This window comes from Chamaea fasciata, unplaced genomic scaffold (assembly GCF_029207755.1).
Source record: "Chamaea fasciata isolate MVZ Bird 193981 ecotype frontalis unplaced genomic scaffold, bChaFas1.0.hap1 SCAF_14, whole genome shotgun sequence".
NCBI lineage: Eukaryota > Metazoa > Chordata > Aves > Passeriformes > Sylviidae > Chamaea > Chamaea fasciata.
In genome coordinates this window covers 16,432,435-16,445,309 of record NW_027094099.1, presented here as the reverse complement: position 1 = coordinate 16,445,309, position 12,875 = coordinate 16,432,435, and the positions used below count along the sequence as shown (strand labels likewise).

The following is a 12,875-nucleotide window of genomic DNA, read 5'->3' as shown; positions in this document are numbered from 1 at the left end:
CATCACATTAAGACACAGGAGAAAAGCACCTCGGGCCTTAAATTATTTAAATGAAATTGTAACTTTTGTCACTTGTGCTGTCTTTTGTGCATTGATTAGTCTAATTAGTTCAGCAATAAGAATCACTTTCTCCTCATGCTGGGGTCTGGTATGTTGTGACCAGCCACAACCTGATTATAGACATGACATCAAATAGAACTGGCCTGTACAGAGACCTGGGATCTTTCTGGGTGTGCAACAATCCCGTTTAAGACCTTGCAGTCAAAATCCTACCCTTCTGCCTATGCTTCTGTTCTCACCTCTATCAGTGCCCAGTGCCTCGTTTATGGGGAGGCTGATGCTGTTCCAAGGTGCTGTAAAAAAAAAAGAGTTTTTCATTGCCAGAAAATTGGCTGGGCTTACCCTACTTGCTCCAACTTTCACCCTTTCATTTTTCTCCTCACCCTACAGGCAGCCAGGTGGCTGAATGTAAGTCAAAACTAAAACCAGAAAACTCCTCTTTTCTTTTGAAGGGATGGGTGTTTGGAGATTTATCAGTAGCAGAGTTGAATCTGCCCTGTGTAGCTAAGAAGGCCCACAGCACTTTGCTGGCATGAGCAGCTACTGCAGTGAAGTCCCACTTGAGTTGCCATTTTTTATTCCACAAAAAACCACCCTTCACAGTTTTCTGACTTAAAATTATTATTAGTCACTTGTCCTAAAACGCCAATAATGCAGTGATATTCTAGCAGAGCTTCTCTGTGTTGTCATTTCCTATTAATTGCTTAGAAATAATGACAACATAATTTGGAACAAAGACTGTCACCTTGTCTATGCCATATATAAAATGTTAATACTCAAAGTGGACTGGGCTCATCCTAGACCTAATTAGTTCTTTGGAGAATTTACTTTGTGCAGCAGCCTGTACTGTCCATATTGATGTTAACATATTATATAATCAGCTTTGGAAAAGGCAGCAGTCTGAAGGCCGGGTTCTGTGTCCCTGTGCTAAGTCACTACCCTGAGGAGAGCACTGAAAATCAGCAGAATTTGACTAGAAAGCAGAGCACAAATGCCTGGGTTTTGTAAGGAGTTGTAGAACAACTGACTATTTCCAAATCAACATTGTTTGCAAACTGCTCTCCAAACATGCTTTTATTGCTATATATATAGCAGAGATTTTACAAAATGAGTTAGATGTTCCCTTTCGCTGGCCAAATTGGGTGGTGAAGTCATGGAACATGCTATTTTGATAATTTGGAACATGCCCCAGGAGTTGATTAAATGATCTTTCTCTGCACGTAAACTGTGCGTTTCCATGCAAACATCAGAAGGGTCAGAGCAGCAAACACGAGCCTGCAGGATCTGCTCTACCTCTGCCTGGCTTTTTACTACCTGTTTAAACACCAAACAAATTTTAATAGATGATTACAGCTTGTCAAAGGAAATACTCCCCTATAAAAGCTAACAGTGGATGGAGTGGAATTGCTACTGTGAACTTAGTGGTAAGATATTTAAGTATCATTTAGTGAGAGAGCTTTTAAAAAAATCTAAGATCAGTATTTGAGGTTTTGAATTTTCCTTTTCATGAGTCATGACTCCTCTGCTTGTTCCGGTGCTTGAACAGACCATCAAGGTACAAATAAAAAATTCCTCCCTGGCACAGGTGGCCCAGAGAAGTTGCAGCTGCTCCATCCCTGGAAGTGTCCAAGATCAGGTTGGATGGACTTGGAGCAACATGGAAGAGTGGATGGGATGGGCTTCAAGGTCTCTCCCAGCCTGAACAATTCTGTGACTCCACAATCCTGAGCAGCATCTTCATTTTGACTTTCCACAGAGAAAATTGCCATCTTCCCTCAAAAGCAGAAACAGGAAGAAGAAATCAACTCCTGTGTGTTGCTCCTCAAATCCTTGGGAGGCAGGACCCTGATGGAGATTTGTCATCTTACTCCTGGCTCAGGTGAGCAGTGGGGCAGGTACAGTTTGTCACCTCTTTCCCCCACAGTAGCAGGTTCTCTGCTTTAGTCATTCTGCACTCTGCTTGTAAGGTTGTTCTTATGTGTTTATCTTTAGTCTGTTGCTCTAATCTTGTCTAAAGGAAACAATACAATATCCTCTAAGATTAATATTAGAGATGAGAAATCCAATTAGAGCTCACATCCTTCAAAATCCTGATGGGTAAGAGCCCCTATTATATAATAACTATGGGTGGGAGTAGGCCCTGTTTGATCAATTTGTTCCAGCTCTTGGTTATGAATAGTTCAGGGAACTAAAACAGTGACAGATGAAGACATAATTCCCAGATCAGAGAAGAGACAGATCTGTAGGGTAGAATACAGGTATTTCTTGACAGAGCACCAAACCAGAGATGAACAGCACAATGTAGATTTGACACTTTTATTAACAAAGAACCCATGGGGCTCATTCATTAGTACAAAATACAATCATGTTCCTGTATGTTAAACAGCTTTTTTTTATTTTGTCTCTTTTAAACTGTTTCACAGTTATCAAAACAAAGCCCCTGCATATTGAACTTATTATTGTGCAAACAGTAATTATTTTTAAGGATCAATTTCTGCACTAAGCCAAGTGCCAGAGAGCAGAACTTAATCTTGTTTTCACCCCTCCTTTGAAGGGCCACGTGTGCTTCCTAAGAAGCACAGAATAGTTACTTTTTTTGCGGCAAACAATCTAAGGCCACAGTTTATCTGCAAAGAATAAAAAAAACCTCAAAGATTTTAGGAAAAAAAAAAAAAAAGCACATCTTTACCCTTCATACTGCTGTTTGCTTGACCATGATTATACCAGGTAGCACATATCACCTATCAGGTATTACAGTCCAAAAAAAGCACCTAATGTTCTTTAAGCTAATATTCTGAATTACTACCATGCAAGTTAATACATGACCAAATTACTTTTCAAGTAACTCTAATGGTTATCTGTTTTAAGGAAAGATGCTTGTTCCCTTTCCAGATGATGTGAATGAAAATCCTGCATTGATTGTATTGGGCAGGCCCTCACTTAAATAAAAAGGCATGAGAGCTACACCTTGAGACTTAAATCGTAATTTTTAGAATATCCTTTCTAAATCGTGCACTCAAATTTTGGTTAAAGCTGCATTTGCTATAGAAGACAATACTAAATCTTGCAAATGAAAGGAGTAACTGCAGTTTGGAAACGTGAATCTCCACCAGTCTGTCTTTCACACTGATGCAAAAGTGATTTGAGGTGAAGTGCTAGAAATTAGACAATGTAAGGAAGTTATACTAAAAGAAGACTAAAAATATATATCCGTGTATGCCTGTAGAAAAATCCCTGCTTCTTAAGTGAAGACAGATTTCATAAAAATACATTTAGACTTTGTTTAAACTGCAGTTACTGATGAAATGAAGGAAACTCAGTTACTATTTTTGTAGTTATCAGAAAGTACACTGTTTTACCACATGAAGCACCGGGTTTAACCCCAAACCCTTCTATAAGACATAAGGAGTATTTCTAGTAGTCCAAAATCCCCTGTATTTCAAAGACAGGACTGTAAACGTGCATGTTTAACAATGCTGTTTTCTGCTCCTGTAAGTGATCTGTTGGTGATTGTTTACTGATCCCAATTGATGGTTGGCAGGAAGCAAACATTCTACTTTTAAATGAAGGCAGCAGAAGGGCAAGTAAATGCTGTGCCTTCACTCTTAGCAGCAACAAACTCTCTCTGTTCTAAATGACCTGAGGAGGAAAACATTAAAATATTGCACCAAAACAAAATTAAACAGCAAAAACAAGGAAACACACCAACAAATATAGTATGGATAGCAAATGACCAGTGCAGCCCCTGACAATAGATCTTCAGACAAAAATGCAGGAGGAATGAAAAGCTTTGTGCCATTACCAGAGGACTTTGTTCCCCTGATGTCTGCTTTCACTTCAGTTATAAGCTATGTCTATTCTGGGTATATTTACACCTCTCCCTACACCTTGTATCTCATTCACTAACCATAGAAACCATTTAGGGTCCCTTTTAGAACCTTGAAGTATACTGGAGCTTTAACAAGACTTTTTTTGGTCTCAAATCTGACCGTAAGTAAATATCCAAAACAGAGGTAGGCTTATAAAGGCTTTTGAATAAATAAATATTGTCCATTTTGCTAAGTATACCTGCTGCTGGCAAAAGGTTTCTCCCTTGCCATGCTTCCCCTTATCATGCTATCCATAGGCTTAAGATGCAGAAGAAGAACTCACAGTAGAAGAGGTTAGAATAATTCCCTTAAGAAATCCCTTGAAAGAAAGCATAGTGCATAAGCTCGTCTCAAAGTCCACTGTTCTGTTTCACACCTGTGTCTTGCATTCAGGAAATGCTTGCCTTCATAATATTGTGTAATAGCCATTCTGTCATCCATGGTGTCCTCAGGATCATGATGAATGAGGAAATAGTACCACTAGGCAGTTGTGAGAAGGGCAGGTTCCCATCAAACATGAAGACTGCGCTCTGTGTTGCAATAGTGTTCCTTTTCTGGATGCAGACAGTGCAAAGCTGAAGCCCCCTGAACACTGGAATCTTTTGGAAATGTTTTCTTACCCCACATTCTGTTCTACTACAGGAGTTCTCAACATCTCTATGTACATTCTTCCAGAGCGTTGCAAACAAAATATAAATTCTTTTCTCTTCAGAAGATCCACACGTCTCCTCCTCGTACTTTGTGTAGTGTATCCTCTTTTTGGAAAACATTCAGTATCTCATTGATGCGTTTTTGTTTCAGTATTTTCAGGTACTTCTCAAGTATCCCAAGCTGAGCTGCTCCCCTGTTATCCTCTGTGCAGACTAATCCAGCAGGTTCTCTTTTATGACCAAACGTGCTCACACCTCCCTTCTCCGTTTTCCTTTGCCTTTCTTGTACACAGACTGAAGTTTTGAAAAAGAAAACTTTCCTTTTTAGCTGCACTACCAGCTTAAGCAGCAGAAAGATTAAGACATTCATCACAATGATGCTTGTTACAAATCCTCTTCAGAGCATGAATGAAACGGGCTGAACTTCTTCTACATCAGTTGGATGTGGATCAATCTAAGGAGAGAAGAATGACAACAATTACTGCCCGCAATTCCTGCATTTAGGTATGTGTTTGGGTTTCTTTTTTGCCATCTGACAATAAAAACACCACCTGCTATTTATTTTCTTACCTCTGAATAAAGAGGTGGAGGCTGAAACCGGAACTCTTGTATGTAAGCAAAGACAGGACAACACAACTGTTCCTCACAGTCAATGGGTGGTGGATAAGCAGGAACATGTCTGGAAAACTCTTCCTCAGACACTACATCAGCATAATTTGGTGGTGCTGAAACACAAGAGGTGCTTTTGTAAGATTTCCAACTATTCACTCACTCACAGCAAGAACATCTGCATTACAGTATATCCAGGACCATGAAAACTGTATTGGAAGTGTACTGAACTAGTAAATACTGTAACTAAAATTATGTTTTCATTTAACTCAGGTGATTCAGCAGGAATAAAGAGAGGGCTGTGCTTTTAGGACAACTCCAGCAGCAAACCTCTGTTGTATCCAAGATATATTCAGTAACAAGCAGAATATTCCCACCATCAGAAGTTGTTTCAGTCAGATGGGGTACAGAGAGACTTCAGGAAAGCTGGAGTTGGGGTAACCTCACCAATTGTTTTAGATTTCAATTTAAGACTTCTTGAGTCAAACTTCCATGGCCTACATCCCTGGCAGTGCCCTTCACCTGGCACTGCACCCATTGCTGTGCTGGATTAGAGAGAGTTCAATATGTATTTATTACCTTCAGGGTGTTCAGGCATGGTCAATGCCAGCCAACTCATATCCATACTAAACTGGCTGGTAATGCTGGAGTTTCTGCTTGAAAATCCAATACATGGAATAGTGCCAATCACCAGAGGCATTTCAATCATCAATTTCTTAGCACCAGGAATATGGATATACACCTATGTGACAGCCCCCAAACAGAAGAAAAAAACATCATGAGACCCCATTGAATGCTGCTCTTAAAAGCTGCCCTACTCCCTACACTGCAAATTTAAAAATTAAGAGCTTTGTCATCCCAGGTATGCTTAGCTAATACCCTGGCAGCTTTCCTTATTTTTCAGCAGCTTCCTTCTTTCTGTAACTTGTCTCTAACTGACATTAAAAAATAAAAACCATCTTGACAAACATAATTACGCACTCGACTTCCAGTCTTATCTTCCCATTTCTGGAAAGAATCACTTGAGGACCCCACTCAGCTTGAAATGCTTTCCCAAAATAATTCCTGCATGTCTGAAACTGCTAAGTCATGTCTAAGATGCTTCTTCCTCAGAAACATTTTTCCCTTTTCCACATTATTCCCATCTTTCCATCTCAGAATCTCTTCATGACCTTCAATCTCTCATGTATCTGGTTTATGGTATTTATTTTTCACAGAGTCAGAGAATGGTTTGGGTTAGAAGGGACCTTAAAGATCTAGTTCTAACCCCCCACCATGGGCTGGGACAGCTTTCCTTACATTTGTATTTATTGTAGTTCCCAAGGTAAAAACCTAACAGTTACTCAGTAAATTCTTCTGTTCCCAACTGAATGCAGTATCTAAAGCTTGTACATTTGAAAACTCAATACTTACAGCTAATGAATATTCTACTCTAATAATGCAGCAGTCAAGTATAGATGGGGATACAGGTGGGATTTTCAGAGTTTTCCCATTCCAGGTATCTGTACTCCCAGAGGCAATGTGGTTTCCTCGGACATTGGCAACCATCTGACGGAAGGTTTTTGTCTTCCCACTGGCCAGGTAAGTTTGTGTTTGGAAAATGGCAGCTTTTGGAACAATCAAACGAGAAGAGCAGTTCTCAATTTCTGCATAGATTGGGATGGCTTCCCCTTAGAGACAGAAAAAGTCCAATGAATAATTTGTATTTACCAACTTTCCTCTGGGAGTATCAAAGCATGTTACACAGCACGTACATCATCTGCAGAGTTATGAGAACAATACTTGGTAAGTTTCCTCAAGCCAGTTTATTTTTTTCAGAGTGGTATCCAGGCAGAATTATAGCCACCTACTATGTTTTACACATAAACAATGATTCATTTAGAAACATTAAGCATAATATGAACAAGCTATAAAAGCTTTATTCGCAAATTACGCCCTGATCTTCCTTTTATATAGTACTAAATGAATTTTGGGATGTTTTATTTTCTCAAGGCATCTAATGTTATCAAGATGAAGAAGAATCTCTTAAAGTTCCTTCTTACCAAAGTGTAGACCTACACAAATAGGAAGTAAAAACCTAATTACATCCCAATTAAGTATTTTATCACAGATAAAAATATTTTGTTGTTCTTTACACTCAAATGTACATGGATTTTCCGTAAGATTATTAACAGGACATCCTTTCAATTTATATTCCCAAGGGGAAAGGTAAGATGGTTTTTTTGAAAATGAAATTCATATGGATCTTTATTAACTTCTATTAAACAGAACTATTCTTTAAACTGCAAAGTGTTGACTTCACTGAGATTAAAAAAAAAACCCAACCTATTAGATGCTTAGTATCTACATTTTTAAGATAACTACTCTTACCATTACAGTATCCCTTCCTCTCAATTTTGGCACTGAGAGACACTGGCCCAGAGGTGAAAAACCAACAGCCAACCATCTTCTCCTGACTTCTTAGAACAGGTGTCTATAAAATATAGAGTATTTTTCATTTTATGGGATAAAGCTCTCAATCACTTGCAGTTTAGTGTTATGCATAGCAGTCATTGCAACCCAGCTCTGAAACCCACGTGACCTGAATCCCTGAACTGCTCAGTGCAACTGTAGTTTTTGCCACCGTGTGAAATGGAACCAAGGTTTGGCAAACTCAACATTTCTGTTCTGAAATCCCAGTCTATATTTAGACTGTACTAAGTAACACTGACCAGTGTGTCTTTGCATGTGCTTTGTCTTCAAAATGAACTTTTTAAAGCTCTCACAGAGTACTGTGGAGTTCATCCCCACATTTCTCAGTGCAGAAGAATGCAGGATTCATTTTCTCTGCAAACAGCTAACAGTTCAGCAGGTAATTTTTTTTTTTTTTTTACCTTTGTATCTTTAAGAAAGGATAAATGTATATAGACACTGGGCTAAGGGGATGCACCTTCATTACTTGCAATCCACAACCCTTCCCCCAAAAATTTAGAGGCATGACAAAACAGTCTTAATTATTCAAGGACTGTTGCACTGGATGAGATTTACACTGCCTGCAACGTTTTCATTAGAATAAACTCACAAGCACATACGTCAAGGGTCCAAGCTAGGATCAAAGCTACTCAAAATGATTTAGTGGGCAGCGGCATCCAGTCAATACAACAGTGCAAACTGGTTTTGTATCTTCTTTATTATAATGAAAAAAACCCTGTTGTTTTGCACTTTTGGTGGTAGCCTTAGAATCCCTTAAGACTGACACTGCCTTTCTGATGTGTCCCACAGGTCTCTTCTGTGCAATAACCTGTGGTCTGCTCTGTCCTTACAGAATGTGGTTATGATGCCTTCAAACTCCTAACTACTGAATATAAACACTATTCTGCTTGCAGATGTCACTGCCAAAATACCCTAAGTTCTCTCTAGAATGGATTGAAATGTAAGCATGTAATGAGGGGGAAAAAAAAAGCCTGCTCAAAACATCTCTTCTCTATGTTCACGTCATGATGTTAAAATTATCCTACCATTTTAAATAAAATAGAAATTACTCATTCATATTTAAATGAATAACCATTTAGATCCAGTTGCTATCATGAAAGTGCAAGGTATAATTTTATATTATTTTCATAATATGGGTAGAGATAAAAGAATCCAGCTCATTAGCTTCCATCTTGCCTATTTACTCATTACTTAATGCGTGATCTTTCTTATTACTCTACAGTATTTCCAGTGATTATTAAAAACTCAATTCTTTAATGTGGCCAAATCTGTCATAGGGAAATAACTGAAAGGATCTCTGGAGCAGCTGCATGCACACACTTCATGTTAGAAAATGACATGCAAAATGCAGGGATACGTAACATAATGGCCAGAGCCTAAATGACAGCCTGGGCATGATTAATACTCTTCTCTAATTACTGTTCCTCAACCTACTATTATTGTAGAGTTTAGGACACTGCAGCACTGTGAATGTACTTGCTCTGGTAAGAGTAACTACTCTGCACTCGTGCATTACTATTATTAAGCCTTATTTATGCATCTGAAGCCTGCCTAACTTTTTGGCAGGATCATCTCTGCCAGCAGGGATGTAATCAATGGTATTAAAAAAGCCACTCTGTTTGCTATTCACACAACCTAAGATCATCTATTTATAGAGAAAAGCTTAGGGAGCTTATATGCTTTCAGAAGTCAGAAAATGACACTCTGGAATAACATGGGGAAGGGTTATGGCTGGATGTGAATGCTGCTTGGAAATGGTTTATTTGCAGCTGGTTTTGCAGGGGGGGAAGGAGTGGGGGACCCTCTTACCAAGAGAGCTGGTGAGCTGACATCAATATGGCTGATGACCTGGAGCTCTGTCTGCACACTCTGGTCAGGTACAGCAGGCCTCTCCAGAACTGCTTTCACGTAGTACTGGATACTGCCATACTTCCCAGTAAAAGAGGTCACCAGAGGTCTGAAACAAGCCGTTATAAAACCATTACCCTCAATTAATAATTCAGCTCCAAACATTAACACTTCCTGTGTGCATAAACAATTCCCAATTTACAGCTTGTACTTTTAGGGCCTTGGGGAAGCCGGAGGGTTACAAGGCCTATCTGTGTGGTGCTTGATTAAGACAAATATATAAAGCTGATACTAAAAAAAAACACAAGTCAAATTACATTAAGTTAATGTTCCACTACAAGCAGCGTCCAGCACAATCCCTTCAGGTTGGATTATTGAACTTACTCTTGAGGGAGCTGAAAGCTGAACGGAAATTCGTGTCTTCCATCTAGAAGAATTAAGTTTTCCTCACCTGTACGATAAGAATGAATAGTATGTTTTAGTTATCCCAGAAATAGAACAAAGCAGACACTTTTATAAATTATTTATGTACAAAAAACACCCAGATGCAAGAAGTTTTTATTGATCCCAGTGGGTTCTGGACTGTGGCCCATGCTTTATTTATGCTGTGATGTGATTTCATTGAAAAACAAAAATCAAGGAAACATAGGAGACCTTGAGATTCAGTTCAGGACTCTGGCCAATTTCTAATCCAAAATGGCTTCTGCACAGCACAAAGTAAGTTTCTTTTCAGCCAGACAGCAATTAATCTACTTTTCCAATTAACAAACTAACTTCTGTGCCGAAAAAACTGCAATTTAAGGTCACCACGAAGAAATACTATAAATATACAAGCTCCCAACTTATTCATGTAGGGCCTACTGTTACACAATTTACAAGGCCTAGATCTACTTTCCCTACAGATCGGTCTGAGCTGCGTTTCACCCTTACAGAACTAAATGCTGTTCTGGCTTTAATTTTCCAACGCTGCCATCCATAGTGCTGCAGCGTCTGTGCGACAGAGATCTGCAACAGCGAGCTTCCTCCGCCTCCTTAATCCATTGGATGAGCCTGACTGCTTCCAGGGTCTTCCACGGCAGCTTCCCAGGAGCTGCCCGTACAGCACGCCCAGCCCGATGGAATCCCCAGCAGGGCCGAGCCTCTGCAGAAAACCCACGCAGCGCAGGGAACCGGACTGCGGACTTTATCCCGCTCCCGGCTCCGCGATTCTCAGCCACTACCCAAGGAATCGCAAGGCCACGGACGAGGCAGCGGCAGCTTCCCCGGGCACTCGGCTGAAGGCTGCGGCAGCGCTGTCCTGCCGGGGCCCGCCGCCCGTTCCCTCGGGCCCCGGTGCCCATCTCCACCCGCAGCGCTCCCCCCTCGCTGCCGGCCGCGGCCGCCTTCCCGCAGCCTTTCCCCGCTCCCGCAGCGCCACTCCCCCGATCCCACCCCCGCCGCGGCGGCGGGAGCGGCCGGGCCCGCGCCCCCCAACCCCCCCCCGTTGCCGCCTCACCTTCGGGCGGGTCCCGCAGGAGGCTCTGCCGGATGTCCAGGTACCGCACCTCCGCCTCCCGCCGCGGCCCCGGCCCCGGGGCCCGCACCGCCACCCCCCAGGTGCCCGCGCCGGGCACCGCGCCGGGGCTCTCGCTCCAAGCGACGCGCGCCCGGCCCGCGGCCTCCAGGCGCAGCCCGCGGAGCGGCAGCGGCCCCGCCAGCTCCAGCAGCACCTGCCCGGACACCGTGTCCCCGCTGCAGTAGCCACCGCCACCGCCGCCGCCGCCTCCGCCGCGCCGGGCCTCGTCCTCCAGCACCAGGGCCAGCGTCTTCACCGCGCCGCCGGCCCCGGGGCCCGGCCCGGCCGCCGCCATCGCTCCCCGGCCGCGGGGGAACCGCGCCCGCCCTCGCCGAGCGCTTTAAACCCGCCCGTCTCCACCAGCGCCCGCGGCGGCGCGTCCCGCCCCCGCGCGCTGTCCATTGGCCGCCCCGTGGCCCCGCGCGCCGCCATTCGCCGGGGGCCGCCCCTGCGCCCCCGCCTCATTGGTACTCGGCGGGCGCACGCCCGGAGTGCGTCACGCTGCGTGATCGCGGCGGCGGAGCCAATCGCGCGCGGGCGAGCGCGCGTGGACAGCGCGACGATTGGCCGCGCGGCGGCAGGGCCCCGGATAGCGGGCCAATGGCGCGGCGCGGCCACCACGTGCACAGCCTGTGGGTAAACAGGGAGCGGGGCGGGGCCAGTGCGGAGGGGCGGAGCCCTCACCCCTCACCCCGTCACGCCCGTCTGTGACGGGTCCCCGGGCGGCGGCGGGGGTTTTGTCCCTCGCTTTGCCACCTCCTCTGGTGACTGCCCGCCAGCTCAGCGCCGTGGGCAGCTCATGTGCCCTTGGTGACCCCGCGCTGAGGGAAAACCTAGTCTCTCGGTGTCCCTCGGGTGCTGGCATAGGAAGAGAGAGCCAGCGCGGCAGCGCAGTGCGGGGTCGGTCTCAGCCTCGCCCACTGACAGCCGGGCTGGCTGTGATTATTAAATATGGAAAAACGATGTGGTGCTGCTGTTCCCCCCTCACTTTGCCTGGAGGTTTCCTGCCTGTGTGAAGCCCCTTCTTGCCCCACTGAAGAGCAGCAAGTGATGGGGTTTAGCTGTAAATGAGCTGTCCTGGACAGCGTGGACACCTGGTGTCCACACAAATACTGTGGTTTCTGCACCTTGGTGTAGCAAGAAATGCCCTGGTTTAAGAACTCGCTCCTACAGCCCCACGTTGTACCTGGACAGCGAAACGGGTGCAGCCTGCTGCGTGCTGTCACACCTGAGCACATCATCCCTAAGTAACACTTGGGAGATAGAATAAAAAAATAAATACCAAGTGTTGCTGTTATGTTTAGAAGCAGCACCTTAGGAAACTCCAGCAAACAGTGGCAGAGTGGTGAACATGTCTGAGTCGGTGGGTGGGCGCGGCGAGAATAATCATTCCCGCAGTGGTGAGGCTGTGACAGCTCCGTGCCCACCTCCAGCCAACCCAAGACAGGTTGCAAACCAAAATGCTTTGATTCTACTGCGTACATACTGCAATTAATGCTGTTCTTGGCCTTGTCGTGTTTTACGGTGGCCCAAGCTGGCAGCAGTGCGTCTTCCAGGAGGTGTGTGCGGTGGATGATGTGCCTGCATCATATAAAAGTGACCAAGAGTCACTTCCCCCTCCGAGTCACCTGAAGCTTCTGGCGGCTGCGTCTTCCTGCATTCCTCCAGCCCTCTGGGGTGCTGCAAAACACCAGCCTGGTGCTTCCCAGCTGACTCAGCTAATTACTGAAATTACCAAAACTGGTCTTCAGCACCCAGCTTTTAAATAAATAACCGACAAGATAAATCTAGGTTTCCTCAGAACCCCTCTGT

The 12,875-nt window shown here is 44.1% G+C and overlaps 1 protein-coding gene across 1 annotated transcript; it reads right to left on the bottom strand.

Annotated features, from left to right (window-relative positions):
• Nucleotides 1-2,362: 2,362 nt before the first annotated feature.
• ARRDC4 (arrestin domain containing 4) lies at nt 2,363-11,380 on the bottom strand. The gene is made up of 8 exons (XM_066196168.1): nt 11,004-11,380; nt 9,893-9,959; nt 9,470-9,617; nt 7,559-7,661; nt 6,602-6,858; nt 5,768-5,930; nt 5,150-5,304; nt 2,363-5,033 (listed from the first exon to the last, which is right to left on the bottom strand). Exons 1-8 carry the CDS (start codon nt 11,356-11,358, stop codon nt 4,977-4,979), a joined length of 1,305 nt encoding a protein of 434 aa, XP_066052265.1. The 5' UTR covers nt 11,359-11,380; the 3' UTR covers nt 2,363-4,976.
• Nucleotides 11,381-12,875: the final 1,495 nt, after the last annotated feature.

Bases quoted from the DNA above. Each gene is read 5' to 3' on its own strand.
- ARRDC4 (XM_066196168.1), bottom strand. From the start codon at position 11,358: ATGGCGGCGGCCGGGCCGGGCCCCGGGGCCGGCGGCGCGGTGAAGACG. The intron at 9,960-11,003 runs GTGAGGCGGCAA...CTTATCGTACAG, and splicing joins CCTGCGGGACCCGCCCGAAG to GTGAGGAAAACTTAATTCTT. The intron at 5,305-5,767 runs GTAATAAATACA...CTTGTGTTTCAG, and splicing joins CATGCCTGAACACCCTGAAG to CACCACCAAATTATGCTGAT.